Consider the following 20237-nt stretch of genomic DNA (forward strand, 5'->3'; position numbering starts at 1 on the left):
TTTTTTTTTTAGATGATTTTCTTGACAAATGTACTGTATATTTGGAATAGATGGTTATATAGGCCAAAAAGGAAAAAGAGATGAAGCTGTTAGAAGGATAGTTTTATTTCCCCCTACAGGTACAAACTTGAATGTAAAGTACAATAATCAAGCATTTTAAAGACACAATTCCACTGTAACTCATCCTTATCACAAGGACTAAAATAATTTGCTGTACAACTTAAATCCTTGCCAAGGACTTAAGCTAGTGAAATTTTTTTGTCAATTTAAGATTCTAATAGTGACAGACTTGTTTAAAATTTCATATGGAACTGAAATGCTATTTTCTGCTATCCTATTTGCCCATATACAGATATATACATATAGCAGTTACATAAATTTAGGGCTTATCATAAATGACAATGTTAGCAACTTAGTTTTTAGAAATAGCAGTCTTAGGTATATTTAAAAGAGGTACTTGAATCTTTGCTAACCCTTCCCCCAGTCATGATGCAATGCCTAATTATTTTAGATGAATCTACACTATGTTACTTATATTGACATTTTGAAATAGTCATTAAAAGGTAGCCTTTTTCAGAAACTACACACAAAAACCTTTTGGACTGTGAACAGTTCATTAAGGAGCCATTTAGTGTTAATGGTTTTTTTTTTGCTAGTATTCATGCAGAATGGAATTTGAATGTTAGTGACATGAAACTCAAAATGCTTAAGGATGCAGTTTTGTACCATTATTCTTAGGCATAGTATTTTTCAGTTACATGATTGCCTCTATAAAATTATGTATTTGCTATTCAGAATCCTTTTAAAGATTTCAGCTTTTGTCCCATTTACACTTAAGACGTTTGATGAATTTTTTACTCCTATCCAAGAATCATGTCAGGATCCTGTCTCACATCAATGAGTTTTATACAGCATTCTAACTAAAGCTCAGTATAGAATGAAAGGGTGTTCAACATTCCAGGGAAGAAAACAAGTAGAGTTCCATACAGGTGCTGTGCAAAATCTCAACCAGCCATAGCACACCCAAAACACATCAATGTATCTAGATGAATACAAAATTTTAATTTCACATCCTTAACATGAATCATAAATACAGATGCATACATAAGAGGGAATATAATTTATAATACTAAACAGAAATCACTGAATACTAAGCCGGTGCATTTGCACACAATACACTTATGATGCACAAAATAAAATAAGCCAGAGTAAAGTGGCTTCAGATTTCCTTAGGAGGCCATATAGAAATATGAACATTCCAACTTGATCCAAGTAGTGTTCTACCAATTTCAATTTGTTAACTTGATTTAAAAACAACTAAGTTTAAATATTACAGAGACAATAGCAATTCTTGAATATAGCAACTTCAGTCCTTCACTCATCCACAACTGACATACAGGACAAGCAGCACAAGTGTAACTGTGAGACCACTTTAAGAAGTCTGGCATTGAACACCACCTCTAGGGTGGTGCTCATCATCTTCATATGCTTCACCATTGTAATGCTGTCTTCTTTCCTGAGATGGGTCAAAGTCTACCAACTCTACTTGATCCATGTCTTCAGTTTCTTCCACTTCTTGCCTTGGCGGTAGCAGTGTTTCCAATAAACATAGCTTATCTGAGCAAAGGAAACCACTTTCTGGAAATATCACCTGAAAATAGAAAAAATATGAATGCTTCTCATAAAGGTATTCTTATGAGTATGAAAAAGTATGAATAATGTGTCTGAATTTTAATGTAAAAGATACATTTGCTTAATTTGTATAACTAACACCAATTGTTTAAGAAATCAGCATTATAAGGCAGCATTGCCTAAAATATATTGAAATTTTCTGAGATATTTAATTAGTAATTCAACCATCACTTACCTTAAATTCAATTATAAGACGACCTTTTTCATATGGCCTACGGTAGATTGGCATTCCTTCATTTAGTACACACTTAATATCACCATGTTTGACAACCTGACCTAGAAATGAAAAAGATATAACTTGTGTTTAACAAACTTTATATAAAATTAAAGTTACAAGTACTCGTAATTGCTCAAGCAGATACTCATCTAAACAGCAAACTAAAGACACATGAACAAGGCATCCACAGAGAGTAGTAATCTGATTCTGGGAAAAGATCCAAGTGCTAGAAATATTTTGTAACCAAATCCAAACATGGCATATTCATGATAAAAAAACCAAAGGATTTCCAAGACATGTTCAAAAGATTTCTAATTCATCAGAGTTACAAATGATTGTGCCATTCCTGTCACTCCAATGTAACAGGAGTTTGCTAAATGCTAAATTCTATGGAGCTATTTAATTACAGTACTATTTTAAGACAGTTATAGCTGCTTAAGATCTTTATAGCATTTCAACTTTGATTCTTCAAAAAGATAACATTTTATGGTGGGTTCCAATTAATAGTGACTCCTGTATTAATTGCAAATGTTCAACAGACTAATAGTAGGGAGCAGTTGTCAGTTAAAGTAGAATGTTCATTTAACTGAAGGGGAACTTCACAAGATAAATAAGACTTTATACGCATAATGTAATATGGACGGATTTACATCCAAAGTGTATTAAACCATGGTCTTTTAAATTTAAATTTATTGTACCCAAGTTCTTTTTTCAGAGCAATACAGACTTACCAGGATGAGAAGTAATTATTATAGTTCGATTATCCAGCACTGCAATTGGTTTTTGAAAGCCACAGAGTGCTTCCACTAATTGTATATCCATAGACATGACCAGGTCTTCACCTCGCCTGCAGAGAGAAAGTTATTTGCCTTAGAATTGTAAGGCTATAACCATACTGTACAGGATATCAATTCAAAAAAGCCAAGGAAAAAAACTACTTAAAAAGGTAAATTATACTATTAAATAAATGTACAGAAAGAGTATAAAGAGATCTGCATTCCTACAGAATTAAAAGGGTTTGTTAGTGAAATAAGACTATTCTGGCACCAGAACTGATTTATATGGGAAAACAAAAAAAAATGAAGGTTTTATCTTAACATCTGATGTTTAAATATTATGCTATAATACAGATCAGTGGTCCCCAGCAAGCTATCAAAGAGTGCCATAGAACACAGAAACATCTACGGTGGTGGTTCCTCACCAATCCTTTATATGTTTCTTAAAAAAATTTAAGCGATGGTGACATGCTGAAATGCAAAGTGATTATCTTTCAGCATCATTATTTGCAATAATGCACCTGAATTGTAAATGGACTCTATAATATTTATTGAAAAATAAAATATTTTGGATGGAGGCAAATACTTTTAGGAGGAAGGGAATTTCTGTTTGTTCCCAAGCATGATAGCAGGCAACCTCAAATATTTAAACAGCACAACACATGATAAACTGGCCCTCTGAAACTTTCCCATGGCAGCCATTTTGTGAATAGGCAATTTTCCCCATCCAACAGCCACAGGGCTCCTATCGTGTTTTCAAAATTTCTCCTGCTCAAATATGGATGAGGATCCCCATAATAAATCAAAGAATATCTTGAAACTCAATGACATTCCATGTTTAATTTTCTAAGTAAAAAAAAAAAATCCTGCCACAATTTCATGGGAAAAAAACTAAACCGATTTGCCCTGCTACTGTACAGTAATCAAATACATACTATTTACATCCATATATAAGAAATCGTTTCATCACTTAAACTGAAACAAATTAGGGCACTTCAAGCCTTAAAATCAATGTAACATTTTACTTAACATCTGAAGTGTAACTTCCTGAAAAGGAAAACCAGTTTAATGACTTAGAATCATCATTAGGCTGAACAAACTTTTTAAAACAGAGAGAGTATCATACACTTTCCTAAACAAAGAACCAGGAATTGGCAATTAAAAACTGCTGTTGTGCCAGGCTTCATAACTTGATATAACTAGTGAAGGGCTACAGAACTATGACAGAATCAGTCCGTCATCTGTATATTAATATGAATTTATAAAAGTAGTAGGTGTCCAGATATTAGTTACAATGTGGTGGTTTACATTCGTTTAGTAGCTTAGAACAAATTGGGAAAATTGCAAGGCACTGCAGAAATAATTAACCTTTGTAGAGAGAAAGTTAACTGTGTGCAATTGTTACCCTGACCATTCTATTCTGACTACAAAATTTAACACCTGCTCCAATCAGTGTCTTCCAAACATAAACCTTAAATGTCTGACAACAGACATTCCCAAACTGTTACACATACTATCCAAATAAGATTTCCACAGTATTATTAAAACTTGCCTTGTAAACACAGAATGATCTTTTTGATCCAATACAATGATAATGTCTCCTGGTTCCAATCCTGGTTCTTGATCACCTTCACCATGAAAAGTTATTTTCTGACCATCTTTCATTCCTATTTCAAAAGAAACAGGTTAATATATTTTAAACTATTGTACTAATAGATTTAGCATTCTTCACTCTGAAAATAATTTGAAGCATAAGTAGAAGCATGAAACAGGCGCACAAAACATATTCCTTAGCTGTTAGTAAAAAGCCAGCTAGTCTCAATAAGTTATTTCTTGCTAAAAAAAATTGCCAAAATTTCAAGTTCTGTATTATGGAATGTACAAGTAACCTGTTTGTATTTTTTAGATATTGTGAAACTGAACTGTTGATGTATACTAGCTGTAATAATTTAATTTGACTATTTTTAATAGTTTTCCTTTTGTGTTTATTTCAACCCTTAAGTCAAAATTATTTTTATCCAAATACTAGTTTTCCAGAGCTAGTTGTCTAGTGATGTCTAGTGTTCAAGGAATCATTATGTCACCCATATAGCACCCCTCAATTCTTATTGGGAGCCATTAAACACACAATTCATACAAAAATTATGGAAGTTATACTATTTTATGAAAGCACCACCTCTTGACAGAGGTACTGAGGTTTAATGCCCAGAAAGTCAGGTGTGTGTGTGGGGGGGAACTATATTCTTTATCAAACAGGGTCATTCTGAGAAGAAAAATTAACAAAAGACACAGGTCTCATGGCAGAGACAACCCAAACCTACTTAATTTATCATCCATTTCTAAAATTAATATGTTAATATATAGGACTTTTAATATCCCACAACTCCTAGTTTCTCCTTTAGTATACCTTTATCAATGTGGACCTCCAAAATTTTCTTTTCTCTAACAATTTTCCTTCCATTGCAGCTTTTACACCTGTCCTTGGGACTGATGCGCTCCCCATGGCCTTGGCATTCCATGCACACAGATTGGATTTGCTGAACCATTCCGGGCCCTATCTGATGAATTCTTATTTGCATGCCTGTTCCTCTGCAATTAAGGCAGCATTCTACTGCACCTTTCTTGCCCCCTCGGCCTAAAAAAAAATAAATGAAAAAATAAGATTAAAGAATACTCCATCTTTTCACATTAAAATTTCTCCTGAACTTCTATAAAATTAAAGAAATGTTTTAGCATACCTTCACATTTATCACAAATCACATTTTTCTGCAGAGCAAGTTTCCGGGTTGCTCCATTGTACAAATCTTCAAGAGTTACTGATAACTGATGAACTACATTTTTACCTGAAATGAAAAACATGTTATTAAGGATTAATTCAATTCATAGCTGAGATTGTTTTTTGGGGAAAATTACATTTATTACAATGGAAATTAAACTTGGTTGGATCAATGGGGCATTTCTAAGTAGAGAGTTACAAAGGCCATTTAATGTGCAGCTTAAACCATGTTGAAAACATTTTGACTAATTGTATAATTTATACAGCTAATATTAACAGTAATAACAGCAAACAGACTTTGAGGTACTATTCAAATAAGGCTAATAGATGCTTTAATGGACATTAATTCATTTACAGCAATCATTACAAAGAAATGGTTTTACAATAAAGATTCTGAAACAAACTATATACCTGTTCACCTTGAATCCACACCATCACCTTTATCTTTATGTCTGCAGGCAACCACACTTTTTACTAATAAAAAGTTAACTACAATTTCCATTAAATAAAGAAAGTTTTGCATTACCTCTCCTCTCTCTTTGCATTCTTCCACCTCCTCCAAAGAACATATCAAATATATCCATTGGTGATCCAAAACCGCTTCCACTACCACCTTCTTTTATTGCTTGTTCACCACCTTTATCATACAACTCTCTTTTCTTGGAATCAGACAGGACTTCATAGGCTTGGGAAATTTGTTTGAACTACAACATTTAAAAACAATCTATTTAAGTAATTGCTGCCAGACAAATGATAATTTATTATTTATACCATCAGCTTTACTAATGTAACCTTCCTAATTGTAAACTTTTAAGTCATGTTCCACAGAATCAGGTTTTTTTTTTTGATATTGTGATAAAGTGATTTGTTATTCTTTTCTGCTGAAGTCTAGTTCACAGGTTCAATGCTGCTTTAGCTTTTTCAAAAGCAGCTAAGAATGACTAGGTGCTGCCACAAGAGCTGGGCTGCAAGTTTTCCAAAGAGCAGTGATTGTAAGAAGTGGGAAAAAAAAAAAATACAACATGCTGATTTACAAGTGGATATGTCTACATAAGTCACCAGGAGCCAAGCTCATCACGGAAACTTGTACTGAAGGTCACATTTGGAAATGACATGGAGAGAAAATTTTATGTATGTTTTTCAAAACTCAAAAAGAAAGACACTTAACTGTAAAAATCAAGTTGTATTTTCAATCAGAGACGTTTGGCAGGACAAGAGACAAGAATGTTCAAGGGCAAGCAATAGTCAAGCAAAACAGAACATGGAAACATTGAAAACCTGAAGAAATATTATATCCTGAAGAGGTATGCATATGGGTTCAACAATCAGAATCCAACTCATTCACACCAAGAAGTCAAATGAAATGGATACACACTACCTTCCACACAGTTAATTAGCATAAGGTGGGAAGAAGATTAAAAAAAAACCCTATTAACTCACCTTTTCGCCTTCATTAGGATTCTTATCTGGGTGGTACTTCAATGCTAACTTCCTATAGGCCTTTTTCAACTCCTCCTGAGAGGCATTAGGTTTTACCCCAAGCACATCGTAGTATGTGGTCTCCTTCACCATGATGCAACCTTATCTACATGGGAACATGGTGGGGAAGAGAATAACAGTAAGACACCGGTCTAGCGAGTAAAGCTGTCTAGCTGTTGAGACACTTCCCACACTTTCCTATTTTACCTTCTCCTCTATTATACCTCTTACCCTCAACAGAAACAATCCTCCCCATCTTTCATCCACTTCCCCAGCCTCCCACAGCCTAAACGGCTATACAAAACAATTACTAAGTCTGACACAAAAGCACCTTTTCTTGTTCCTCCCGCTTGACTCGGCCACCTTCGCTTAAATGGCCCGAATAAGGTCCACCTCCTTCAGTCGCACACCTGCCTGGTTCCGAGCAGATGGTTACTTACCTGAAAAAGGGCTTACTCTACCCCCCACCCCCGCCGCCACCCAGCTTCTCCCAGAAAGGATGCTTCTTCATGGTCACCCTTCCTCGTCTCACGGACGATGGGCGCCAACCCCTCCTCTGCCCCGTTCCCAAAAGGCTCCTTTCTCTCAGGTTTCTCCTCAGTCTCCCTCACCGACCACCATCACCCCCCTTCCGCCCTCGTGCCTCTTTTACCCACCTCGTGTCGGTTGCCCCCCCACCCCCCGCCTTCCCCACAAGTGCACGGTTTCGGCTCGCGCACCGCGCCCCCCGCGCGCGCCTCGGCTTCCCAGGCGCGCGGACGAAGCTGCCCAGGCGGGTCGTTTTCCTCGCGCGACGACGGGGTGGGGGGGTGGGGAGGGAAATCTGAGGGGGGGGGAGAAAGGAAGGCGCGGCCAACAGCTTCCCTTTGTCTTTCACCCACCTCGCGCTTTCGGCCGAAAAAAAAAAGGCAGCCTGACGTCTTCCCCGTAAGTCTACCCCCTCCTGCCGCCGAGTGCCACCTTCGCCTGCCTCTTTCTCTCCCACAGACAAAACGACCGCGACTTTTCTGGAAAGTTCCGAGCCGGTCTCAGGCTAGGCAGCATCCGGGGAGTTTTCTTTTTTTCAAGGAAGCTCCACCCATTCCCGGAAACACCGCCTTCTCTGCTGGTACCTTCGATGGCTGGCATTCGTCGGCTTTCCAGAAGCGATGACGAAAAACAAGTCGTCTTCCAATCACTTGTCGAAGGTTATGTTACCGCCGGGGACTACAGATCCCATCATGCCAAGGTAGGCAACGTGCTCGGCCCTCCGCCATTTTTCGACGCGGCTCAACAAGAGCCGACTAACAAGGGCCAGAATGCAAAGCGGCAGGGGCGGGGGCGTTCGACCTTTCGAAGTCCTGCGGAACTGAGCGGTTCTGCGCAGCTACAGGGGACTTGCGGCTAAGTTTAGGGCAACCCAAATCCTCAAGTGTGAGGGATGCGTTAAAGCAAACGAAAATATAGAATCTCTTTTAACACTGCGTCGAAAAATTGTATTTTATTTATTTATTAAATATATATGCCCCACCGTCCCACCAATAAGGTGACTCTGAGTGGCTTACAAATAGTGTAAATTAATAAATAAAAGAAGCAAAGAAAAATGTGCAGAAAGAAATAAAGCTTATTTTTTGCAGGAAATATAAGTAAAATTACAATCTTACTCTATGATTTAAAAATGCTCACTATTTTCTATAATAATCAAGTTTTTATAATAAAACAAAAAACGAGTGCATTTTTTTTCTATTTTATGTAAAAAGTCTTAAAAGGATTTCCAGTCAACCATAAATCCACAGATACTGTTTTTGCTTTAATAAAAGAAGTTAATTTATCCATCTTTATAAGTTCCATTGTTTTCATCAACCATTCTACCATTGTGGGTATTGTTGAACCTTTCTTCTTTTGATCATAGTCTCACTGCAATTGTTATATATATAAGAAGTTCCATGACTTTTTCTTACCAGGCCTTTAGTCATCTCAAAAAAAGTCTCTGGTTTCAGTTCTACTTTAAATCTTCTGCATTAATGTATTTGCATCCCAAACTCATTGGGATTTTTAAATTATGTATTAATACCAATTTGAAAACTACAACTTCACTGTTTAGGATATTTAGCTCTACAAATTTCCTGGTATAGGAAACTAATGTCACATTATGTAAAACAATCTTGATGGGGCATTTAAATTTGTTCCATACTTGTGCGTCTTTTTCATCAGTTCTTTAAAAAGTTGCTTAATTTTAGGAGCAGGGACATCTAGAAAAAAACATAAAAACTGAAATCCTATATCCACCCATAAGTTCCATTTAATTTTGAATTCTGGTATAAATATTCAGCATAGAATTTTAAATATATATATATCTTCAATCCGTATATATATATATGTATTAGCTGCATTTCATTTTTATGTCCCTAAAAGGCATCCTAATGGGACTCTACAGTACCTTCCCCCTTTTCTGCTTTAATGAACATCCAGCCGGATTAAAAAGTTGGAGAATTGAAGAGCTCGCTAAATATTTTGGTGAGATTTTGAGTGGCCTTAATATTAGTACTAACTGCCAGTGGTTTTGGTTTTAATGGATCGGCCTAGCCTTTTTTAATGGTTACATAAATAAGAGAAAATCCGATCACGAATCCTTGTAAACACAGTGGGTTTTTTTCCCCCCTCAAATCTTCAATGCGGGAAAGAAAGGTCGAGAAACCGGCTGGGTAATTTACTTCCTTCCTCTTAGCGGGGTGGGAATAAGGAATCAGAAATTTGATTGGGCTAGAAGCGGTCCAGAGGGACGCTATTGGCTAGGAAATGTAGAAAGGTGCAGAGATGGCAACGTGGAGGTGAGTGGAAATGCGAGGGAGTGTGTGTTGATGAAAGGAGGCGGTTCCCGTGAAGGAAGCTTCTCGTATTTCGGGAGGGGGGTGTTGAATAAGTCGCCGAAAATTATAGGGAAGGACGAAATCGAATGGGGTACATGGGTCTTTAGATGGTCTTTTAAAAAAATCAAGCACAAAATTGTACTGTGAGATGGCGCAAGAGAGATTATCCGGAAGAAATGTTTCTGTTGTAACATTTTCCTCGGAGAAACTCGTATAGTCGTACAGTCACTGACTCAGGAGCCAAACTCCAGCTGCCCTAAAATGCTGGATTGATTGTGGCAGGTGTTTGGCTTGTTTCAGTCGCATCCTTTGCATGCTGAACTTAGTTAATAGGATTTTTAATAAACATGCATTAAATCTGGATGTTGGTGATGAGGCTCATCGCCCGGATAAAGTACAGTGCAGAGCCAAAATTTTGGATCCATGTATCCACCAACAATTGCTTTCCAAAATAGTCCTGGTCTGTCATATTTGCAATGGAAAAAGAGGGAGTGAACCAGTTCAGTTTCTCTTGTAAAGTAATTTCTGTATCCTGAAAAGTGCTGAACTCTCCTGCTGCCAGATGCAGAATCCATTCAAAAACCATCTTTTGAAGAAAACTGGAAATTCAAAGAAAAACTTAAAAATGAAACTGCACCCTTTTGTTTGGTTTCTCTGTTACAAGGGTAGTAAGAAGTACACAGTAAATAGTTCTTTTAAGGTGTAAAAGGAAGGGCAGTGAATTTTCTGTTTATAATTGTTCAAAATCTAAAGTTCTCCAAACTTTCTCCAAACAAATTCAAAACTGTTTTCTGAACTTTTCATGAAACAAAATAGTAAGCTGTATTTTTTTTCAATTTAGAAATTAAATAAGCAGTCTTAGATGTTAAAAATAGGATGATTTCCCTTGTTTTGCTCCGCAAAAATAGTTTACTTCCTTGGATTCTACCATAGACGCACTTAAGAACAGCTCCAATGAAAGAAAACCTTCATTTCATAGGCACAATGCTTTCAGCTAATTCACCCATCACTACTTAATGTTGCCCTTTGGCCAAGTTAAAAGGTTTAGCACTGTAATCCATCATCTGAAAAAAAAAAAATCTGATGTGCTAGAATGTTTATTCCAAATAAGCAAATTCTGTTTTTTTTTCTTCTGGAAGAAGGAAAAAGCTATGCCAAGTATGAATCGGCAATTTTGGTCTATATAAATTTATAAATAGTTAGTTTTTATACTTATAAATTATAAATTGTTAGTTAAAAACTATTGGCAGACTTAAAAAAAGGACACTTTACAATAAATTTACTGTAAAGTGTTAGAGTGAATGAAATTATGTGGCTCATATAAAAGTATAGTTTTTAAAAATGACATTGCATATGAGTCACAGAACAATTTCTTTAATTGGAATGCTTTATAATCTAGTTAATGTAAGTTTAATAGAATTATAAATATGCATAAATATAATGATAAATGTAGCATAATATATATTGTTTAATCGGTTATTTTCTCAAATCTATGCATTATAACAAAAAATAAATGAAAATCTCACCATTTTGGATAATAAGCTGTTCAAAGTCTTGTAAATTTTTGTGCGCTTCCCTTTATAGATGGAGAGAGTAAATTTCATACAGTAGATAAAAACCTCTAGTGAGTGTTCTGGAATGAAATACTTTTATAGCACCTGTAGATCATTCTCCCTAGCTGGACCTTATTTGATAAAACTGAGTATTTCTTTTTTTTTTCCTTCCCCTCCCTGAGCACAATGCGTGTGTGCTGGCTAGTGAGCAAAGATAGAAGCTGTCAGCGAATTAAACTACCGCATTTAGAAATGGTGGTGATAGGGCGTGGGCCTGACACGGAGATTACAGACAAGAAGTGTTCACGAAAACAAGGTAAATTGAAGATTAAGGTAGCAGTCTTAAATATGCTAGGGAATAACTCTTAGTAAACTCAGTAGTTTTTACTTTATTTAATTTTTGCATCTTTTTTATTGTGCCTAATGGCATAAATATCTGGTGCCAGATAAAGGGTCAAAATAGGTGGCATGGTGAGTCATAACTAGGTAGCTAAGAGACTGAGCTAGCTAGGAAAACTGGTTTGAATTTAATTTCTACTCTCAAGGATGACTATTTTCATTTCTCAGGTTATTTTTATTAATTAGATTTTGTTATAGCCATCTATTCCAAAAGAGTCTAAACTACAACTGTGCTTATGATCTTACTTCAGCTTTTCTTTGCTTTACAGACCTCATAAAAGTGAGGACCGGTTGCAAACTTACTTGTTCATCCTTATCGTTAATGCTAATAATAGTATAGTAGAAGTAGGAGAAATATAAGAAAGTTCAATAGAATTTTTTAATCCTGTAATGAATCTGCCCTTGTTAGAAAATAATAGTGACTCTAGGAAAACTCAGCTACATAGGCTGCTTAGATAGTCCTGGAATGTTCTGAATGAGGAGTACCTTGACATTTTCTGTCCATGTCGAGAACACTGATGTACAATGTGGTGAATGCATGTATCAAGAACTGTAGTGCAAATGTGTATAACTAAATTTGAAAAAGAAAAAATATATTTTTCCTCTTGAGTACAGCTACTGAAACCCAAAGACTGATTAGTATAGGGAGATAGTATGAGACTGAAGTAAAGTGTTATAAAACTATTATAGCGTGTAATTGTAGCAATAATTTTAATCAGGGGTGGGATCCAACCGATGTAACTACCACTTTGGTGATTTACACGCTGTGCGCATGTGTAAACCATCGTCAGCTTGCTGCCTGGACAGCTGGGCAGCGCTACGCGTGGGTACGTAGCGCTTGAAAAACGCCTTTTTCCCTGCTTTTTTCAACCGCAGCTGTGCCGCGCAAAGCGGCTTAGGTTGAGAAAGAAGGAAATAAAGGTCAGGTAAGAGCCTGGGCGGGCAGGTGGGCCAAAACAGCAGCAGACATAGAACCGGTTCTACGTCTGCTGCTCTTCAGAGCTACCGGTTCTATAGAGCCGGACAGAATTGGTAGAATCCCACCTCTGATTTTAATCCACGTGATCATAGTTTATCATTTCTGGCTGCATTTATTTTTAAACAGACAAAAGAAATAAGAATAAATTGGTTGTCTCCTAGCACCTACTGTTTAATTTAAATTGCATCACTGTTAAAGCATTTGCTTTTCTGAATTGACCCCTTTTTTCTCCTTTCCTCAGCACTTCCATAAAATTCACAGCCTAATATTCTTTGTCACTTTTTTTCAGTACAACTAAAAGCAGATTACAACAAAGGGTATGTCAAGGTTAAACAGGTATGCTTTTTCCTTCCATGCAGCATTATGGAATAAATTATTAAAACAAGAAGTAAATATACATACATACAACATTTTATATATGTGTGTATACACACACACACACACACACACACCAAGTACTGGAAAAATAAGTGAAAAAATACATCAGTAAAAAGTATGCTATTACAACACTAAATAGTGACAATTCTATATATATAATCTGATGCAAACATTATGCAAGCGTGTGTGTGTATGCACCCATACCGACATATATTTCTAATACACTTTAAAACTGCCAAACTGTTTTTAACCAACTATATATTGTATAAATGAATCCCATATTACATTGTACTTATCTGTACAAAGACTGTCTTTATGTCATCTGCTCATAAGTAGCAAGTATAATCAGGTCTTCAATCTATTGAGTAAATTGGGTCATTTATCATTCCAATTCTGCATCATCAGTCTTTTAGCTATAGTAAAGACATGGAGAATCTATTTACATGTCCAGTTGCCATATTCTATATACTAGGTAAGTAATAAGAGAATTATCATCTGAAAAATTTAACTTTTGTTGCGTGGTCACTTTTATATGGTCTACTACTTTCTCCCCAAACACAGTATGTATAGGACATTGTTAAAAACATGAAGAAGAATTGTCTTTATATCTTCAACAAAATGCTGTCCTCAGTCTCCCACTGTTTAGGCAATATAGGAACCTCTGATTCTTTATTACAATCATCTCTTAGCATCTGCATATCCAATTGATTTATTAATTATAAATATCTAGAAAAATTAATAGCAAGGGGTTGTTTTGTTTTGTTTTAAAGGATTAAATCAGCTGTTCTAGCAGTCTCAGAAACCTTTTGGCTTCTGCCACCATGCACTGCCGTCCCAGCTGACCTTTTCCTGCTCCCACTGTTCCCACTGCTGACCAGACATATCCAGAAGCTCTTTGGAAAGGGATTGCTCCCCCCACCCCCGAAGAAGTTCAACCCGGCCCAGCTCAGAATCCAGGGTAGACATGCCTAGTTAGCAGTGGGAGGAAGAAGGCATCAGAGGTTAACTCGAGTGGCAACAGAGTGCAGGGTAGCAAGGCAACTGGGACTGGACTGTGATGGTTGGGACTCGGCTGAGGTGGCTGCAACTCCTAGAGCCTTGCATTGGGTGCAGGAAAGCAAAAGAGCAGGGGAAGGGAGGGTAGATAGGTGAGTCGAGGTGGGGGGGACACAGTTGGAGACAGTCCCTTATCTTACTGAGACTTGGGACTGGAAGCGACCAACCTGGGGTGACTTGGCCTGGGCTGCGTACTCGTTTAACGACTTGCGGTTCTTAGTTAACAATGACAACCAGGACTGATGGGATTGTGGTTGCTAAGTGATAGAGTCATGTGACATCTTGCTTTATGATCACATTGTTTAGCAGGAAATTTCAGTCCTAACTAGTCGTAAGTTGAGTCCTACCCTTATAAGAAGTAACCTTTGCTATGGATCATTACACCTTATGCTAAGCTATGATTTAAGAAAGGCTTATTGACTCAGTAAATTCACTGCGTTTATAAAACATGATACACTATAAAATGCATTTTACAAACCATTAGTGGTTAGGTTTACATGTTAAATCCAAGGAATTAAAATGATTGGGCGTATCATAAATGTAATAAATAAACGCTTTTAATAATCATTCCCAATGTGCAAACCATAGTGACTGGGTTTATTATCCATGCTAAGCCCAAACAGAACAACCCTCAATTTATCTTACCGCAAAGCAGCTTTATTAGGAAGAGGATTCTATGTACTCTACACCTCTTCAAAATGTATTTGCTTTTGGACTTCAGTATCACATCAGATTCAGACAAAATTCTGAAATCCTTCAAGTTGGCTTTCTGTGCTAAGTTTTGAGGAAATTGTACATTCCTCATTTAAGTCAGATCCTAATGAGTTTGCTTGTCAAAATTCTTGACCAAATGACTCTAGATTGTGCATAGGGGTCATGGATTGATGTTTTGTAATAAAAGGCTCAGGAAATGCTTTATAAAACAATCAGTTCCCAGAATTTGCCAAATGGAAACCAGGAGAATATTCAGGCTAATTTGAACCCACACTATAACTGAACCCACGGACGCAAAAGAATGAAAGGCTGGCTTCTTTTTCTTTTAAAAAACTAGGAACTCTCTGGTATGATTTCCCTTTTGCTCAGTTTGCTTCCACCAAGATTAATAAAGCAAGAGAGTTAGCCGCCTTCTCTAACTAAGGTTTGATTTTTGTGGATGCAGGTGGATTATCTATTGTGCAAGATGGTGCATCACAAGAAACTTCCTTTGTTTACTTTTATTAACTTTGAACTTCATTAACTTCATTCTTTTGGTACATCTGTTAAGATCCATTCCATTTGGTAGAAATCTTATTATGTGTATTTCTCTGTCTTCTTTAATATATAACAGACTTCATTCACAATTATTTGCTCCAATCCAAAAAGTAAAGCTAAATTTCTGTAATTTCCTTGTTCTCTGTAGGAGGATTAGAATGCTGTCCTATATGTCTTGTCACAGCAGTAAACCCCATCAATACTGTGGGACTTACTCCCAGATTAATCAGTATAGGATAGCAATCAGTCTGAAATAAACTGCTTTGTTCCTGTGTATTTGCAATGGACTGGCAAATATTTCTTAATTCTTAAGTATTTTGGTGCATAAATCCAGATTAAAGGATCTTTCACCTAGAGTTATCTAGCCGGTCTTAGGAGAAACATTACATAAAACGTAACATTTTGCAAAAACGAAAGTATAGTTTATGGTATAGAACCTTGAGTTTCTCAGTTTTGTTTCCTTAGTTAAGAATTAAAATATGAATAATTATAGGAATCAACCTTTTTTCAACCTCCATTTGTTGGTTCTCATGACACACTCCTATATCACAAGATTTTCACTATTTCATTATATATACATAATTTGAGGATTATATATACATAATTTGATAACTTTGGGATAGTAGATACTTTAAAGCCAAAAAAAAGCCACTGTCATTTTAGTACATCCTAGCTTTTATTGCACTATTTAACTTCATATTAGAATTGTATAAAATTCACTTTTCTATGGAACTGTCCCCAGTCTGCCATCTGTATTATAATTATTTAATACAGTAGCCGCCAACATTTCTGGCATCAGGGACATTTTGGAAGAAAAATTGTCCTCCGTGGACAAGAGGGGTATGGTTTCATGCGCAAGCTGGATCCCACGCATGTGGAGATAAAACTTCGCCCATCACTTGTATGGCCCGGTCCCTAATAGGCCATGGACCAGTACTGGTTCATAGCCCTGGGGTCAGGGACTCCTGATTTAATAAGATCACAATATATTTTAGGGATTCTGATTTTCAAGGAGAGCAAATACTAACATTTTGCCTTTTTTTTTTTAAGATAGGAGTCAATCCAACCAGTATTGATCTAGTGGATGTTGGCAAAGATCAAGAAACCAAACTGAAGCCAGGGCAGGTTCTCCATATTGTCAATAAATTGTATCCATACACTGTACAATTCTTGGAGGAAATGGGCACATGTGTTGGTCGGGAAAGCAACAAACTCCAAAGTGAAAAAAGGCCGCACGGTGAACCTGAGAACAAAAATATGGAAAGCTTATTTGGAAAACAAATAAAAACAGACCAGGTGGCAGTGCAAAACTGCAATTTGTACAAAGAGGTGACAGATGGCAGTTCTGTTTCTTCACATGAAAGCTCTTCTACCAAAATGGTGAGCCAAGAAATGAGAGCAATTGGTGTAGCAAAAGTGAATGCAAGAAGGTAGGCCAGGAAACCCTTCGGTCTATAGGACCTCAACCAAGGCCTCTTCCTCTCCCCCCCCCGGCCAAATCTCGGCTTTTCTTCACTCCCACCAACACTAATAGGCAAGAACCCCTCTCCCTTCTAGCACTGAAGATATTACCTGGGCGTGCAAGGAAACGTGCAAGCAAACAATCTTCCTCCCGCTCTTCCAAGTTATTCCTTCTGCCTGTTACATGAGGACTGGAGTTCTTAAGAGAATTCCCAATACCCCTGCTAATAATTCCCTGATATTGTTTTTGAGGGGAGCCATAACATTTGAATGAGAACAGACTGGAATAGCCCCATTTTGACCCACACACAATCCCTGATATTGCCCCCCCACAAATTCTAGGCCCCTTTGGAGAAAATTACGAAAACATACTAGGGCTGCAGTCAGAAGGAAATCTTTCCTTGTTCTGCTGATAAAAGCGATTCCATCATTAAGAGAAGTTAATCCAAAACTCATAATTATCTAGGGAGCAGGAAAAAGTACTGAGAATGCTTTTGGAGCTTAGAGTATGCGAGTGATTGGCATTTTGAACTAGGTCACCACTTGGGGGCAGGCACTATCTGAATTGCTCTTAGATTTGAGTAAGGTACATTCTGTCTATTGAGTTATATTTGTTTCTCTTGGGAGCAGTCTCAAAGTGGTAAGTGTTTTAGTATTATGTATACTCTGAAAATTATTTAAATTCTTAAAATTATTTTAGCTATTCAGAAGCACAATTAAATTGAATTTAATATTGCAATCTGAAGCTTCATTACTTTAGTAGGAAGCCTTTCATACTGGACTCTTCAAGATACATTTTGTAGTTTTACTATGTCTGTCTGTCTGTCTGTCTGTCCATCCATCCATCCATCTATCTATCTATTTATTTAGATTCTTCTGTTTGTCCTTTAGGAATGTATGCCATACTGGGCTCAAGGTCTGAAGGTTTCTATGCAAAATCCAGATGTGCAGGTAAGGTTTTCATGTTGCTTTGCTTCAAGACTGATAAACATGAGAATATTAACATCATTGTAACTCTGATGCATTTTCTTCCCTATCTGTTAGGTTTACAAGGATGAGCAAGTTGTAGTTATAAAGGATAAATATCCCAAAGCTCGCTATCACTGGTTAGTGCTGCCCTGGAAATCCATTTCCACTTTATTTGCTGTAACTCATGAGCATCTTGAACTGTTGGAACATATGCACAAGATTGGAGAAATGATAATCCAGCAGTGCCCAGAGAAAGACAGCCTGAGCTTCAGACTAGGCTATCATGCCATTCCTAGCATGAGGTAAGGCAGAACTAAGGTGTGCTAACCTTCTATCAAACATGCATTAGACTAAATGCTGCCTTCTGGCCTGTATCTTTTGTTAGTAAAAATGCTGTTTTAGCACATTGGTTTTGCTGTAGTGATATCAATCCTAGTTATTATTTTTGTTTTTCTTAGCCAGCTACATCTTCATGTCATTAGCCAAGACTTTGATTCTAAGTGGTTTAAAACCAAGAAGCATTGGAATTCTTTCACGACCAACTACTTCTTGAACTCTACAGGTAATAACAGAGGCTCTTTTAATTTCTGTGCCTATTCAGACTTGGGTTTCTTCCTATAACTTAAGATCAAAATAAGTTAATAGTTACTGCCCTGTTGGTTTAATAAAGTTCCTGCATCAGTCCCATAGAAAGCAAGTGGACAGGTAAAGCGCATTTAGTTTTAGCACTAAAAGGCTTGAGACAAGGCAGGTGTTCCCCTGCAAAAGGTTCTCTCAGTATGAGAGAAAAGGGCCATGGAAAGTAAAAACATGGGAGAATTCAGTTTCCCTCCCTTCCAATAAGGACAAATATCTTCCCTATATATATTTGAAAAGCTCAGACACAGTTAAACAAGTGTGGCCGCTGCTCAGTTTGACTGGCTTACAAGATTCTTTCAGAACAAATTTTTGAACGACCTATTCACACCAAATATCTTTTGCATATCTGCTGTTGTGGGAATTGCCACAGAAACACAGCCATTCTCTGGGTGCTAATTTTGGCATTAATATAAAGAACCTTGGGATTATGTGTTGCCAGTATTGCTGAAGATTACATCAAATGTCATGAATTCTGTCCTCCCAATTTCTAAGATTTGCTCAAAGTGAGAAAAGTATTAGTAGCTAAAACCATTCATGCGGGGTTTGGAGTGGGATGGACATGGCTGGAGCTATAATCCTAGATCTATTATGCCAGTGGCCCTGAACCTTTTGGGCACCAGGGACCAGTTCTTTGGAGAGCGGGTTTTTCCATGGACTGAAGGGGGCGTGGTTTCGTGTGCTGCCTGTATCCCGTGGATGGGGCTTTGCTTGTTTGTGCTGCGTAGTTTTTGGCATACTGCGGACCGGTGCCAGTCCACGGTCCGTGGGTTGGAGACCCCTGTATTATGCCTCTCTTCTTTTTCTCTTCAGATGTGATAGCAATGATAAAAAAGAAAGGAAAAGTAACTGTGGATAAGAATGCTATTCAACTTCTAACACTGCCTCTGAAGTGCCACATGTGCAAAAAGCAACTGCCGACTATCCCTCAGTTAAAAGAACACCTTAAAGAACATTGGCCAGAATGACCCGTGGACTGGTTTTATTTATGCACTACAGCTTCTTGAGTATTGGGTAAATTCAGTTCCAATGTTCATATGCAAATATTAATGCTGTTGCCTTATGAAGTGTACCAAAACATTGTCTACCTTAATATGACCGATAGTATTTATGGAGGGAAGTGGTTGTTATGGATAGAAGGGATGTGGAAACGTAAAAGGTTTGTACAATGATGTGCTTGTGCTTTTGCAGTGGAACCTTCACCTATGACATTTCTCTGCCTTTCATGCTAAAGAATTTGTTATAACCAGTTGGCCAACTGAAGTGAGCCCTGCTGTTGAATGAATCTTTTTGTTATGTGGTAATTACATGTTTTAACTTTGACGTGACGAAAGGTAACACTGTGCTGAAATTCAGGGTACTATTCTACAGGCTGAACCTTGATTTTCATTTTCATTTTCAAAACTGGCATGGGTAAAGGTTGAAAAACCTAAAATGTACTGTAGTAAGATTTGACTTGTAGTTTGACATATCAGGATAATGTTCCATCCTATGTTGGAGGCATTTGTGTTTTCCCAATTTAACTTTCAGCTTTATCACCATACTGTTTCTAAGTGGACTGCTGTGGATGTAGCAGGCATTACAATGTGAAATCTGAGATCTTATTAAAAAAAAGACTATCACTTGAACTCCTGTGTTTATTTCATTAAGTGTATGTATCTACAGTGCAAAGCAATGCCTATTAAATTCTACTCCTGCCTACATCCTTCATTTTTTCAAATGATCTCAAGATAGTGGAGATACTATTTTTCTTCCACACACACCTC

At 37.1% G+C, this 20237-nt stretch overlaps 2 protein-coding genes across 6 annotated transcripts; one reads left to right on the top strand and one right to left on the bottom strand.

The window, feature by feature from the left end:
• Positions 1-87: 87 nt before the first annotated feature.
• On the bottom strand, positions 88-8026 carry DNAJA1 (DnaJ heat shock protein family (Hsp40) member A1). The gene is made up of 9 exons (XM_026712632.2): positions 7822-8026; positions 6902-7046; positions 5988-6165; positions 5424-5528; positions 5093-5320; positions 4238-4352; positions 2641-2756; positions 1868-1968; positions 88-1651 (listed from the first exon to the last, which is right to left on the bottom strand). Exons 2-9 carry the CDS (start codon positions 7031-7033, stop codon positions 1433-1435), a joined length of 1194 nt encoding a protein of 397 aa, XP_026568417.1. The 5' UTR covers positions 7034-7046; positions 7822-8026; the 3' UTR covers positions 88-1432.
• A 14-nt stretch (positions 8027-8040) lies between these two features.
• On the top strand, positions 8041-20093 carry APTX (aprataxin). 5 transcript variants are annotated; one of them, XM_087926318.1, is made up of 8 exons: positions 9340-9436; positions 11525-11658; positions 13010-13056; positions 16456-16785; positions 17758-17817; positions 17911-18137; positions 18294-18397; positions 19285-20093. In XM_087926318.1, the coding sequence occupies exons 2-8, from the start codon at positions 11529-11531 to the stop codon at positions 19437-19439; spliced, it is 1053 nt and encodes a 350-aa protein (XP_087782444.1). In that variant the 5' UTR covers positions 9340-9436; positions 11525-11528; the 3' UTR covers positions 19440-20093. The 5 variants fall into 5 exon arrangements, with proteins under 5 accessions (XP_087782445.1, XP_087782444.1, XP_026568569.1 ...); XM_026712784.2 differs by lacking the exon at positions 9340-9436 and adding an exon at positions 9669-9750; XM_026712786.2 differs by lacking the exon at positions 9340-9436 and adding an exon at positions 9777-10604.
• The last annotated feature ends 144 nt before the right edge of the window (positions 20094-20237 follow it).

Source organism: Pseudonaja textilis, chromosome 2, assembly GCF_049901715.1.
Source record: "Pseudonaja textilis isolate UNSWEBS1 chromosome 2, rPseTex1.2, whole genome shotgun sequence".
NCBI lineage: Eukaryota > Metazoa > Chordata > Lepidosauria > Squamata > Elapidae > Pseudonaja > Pseudonaja textilis.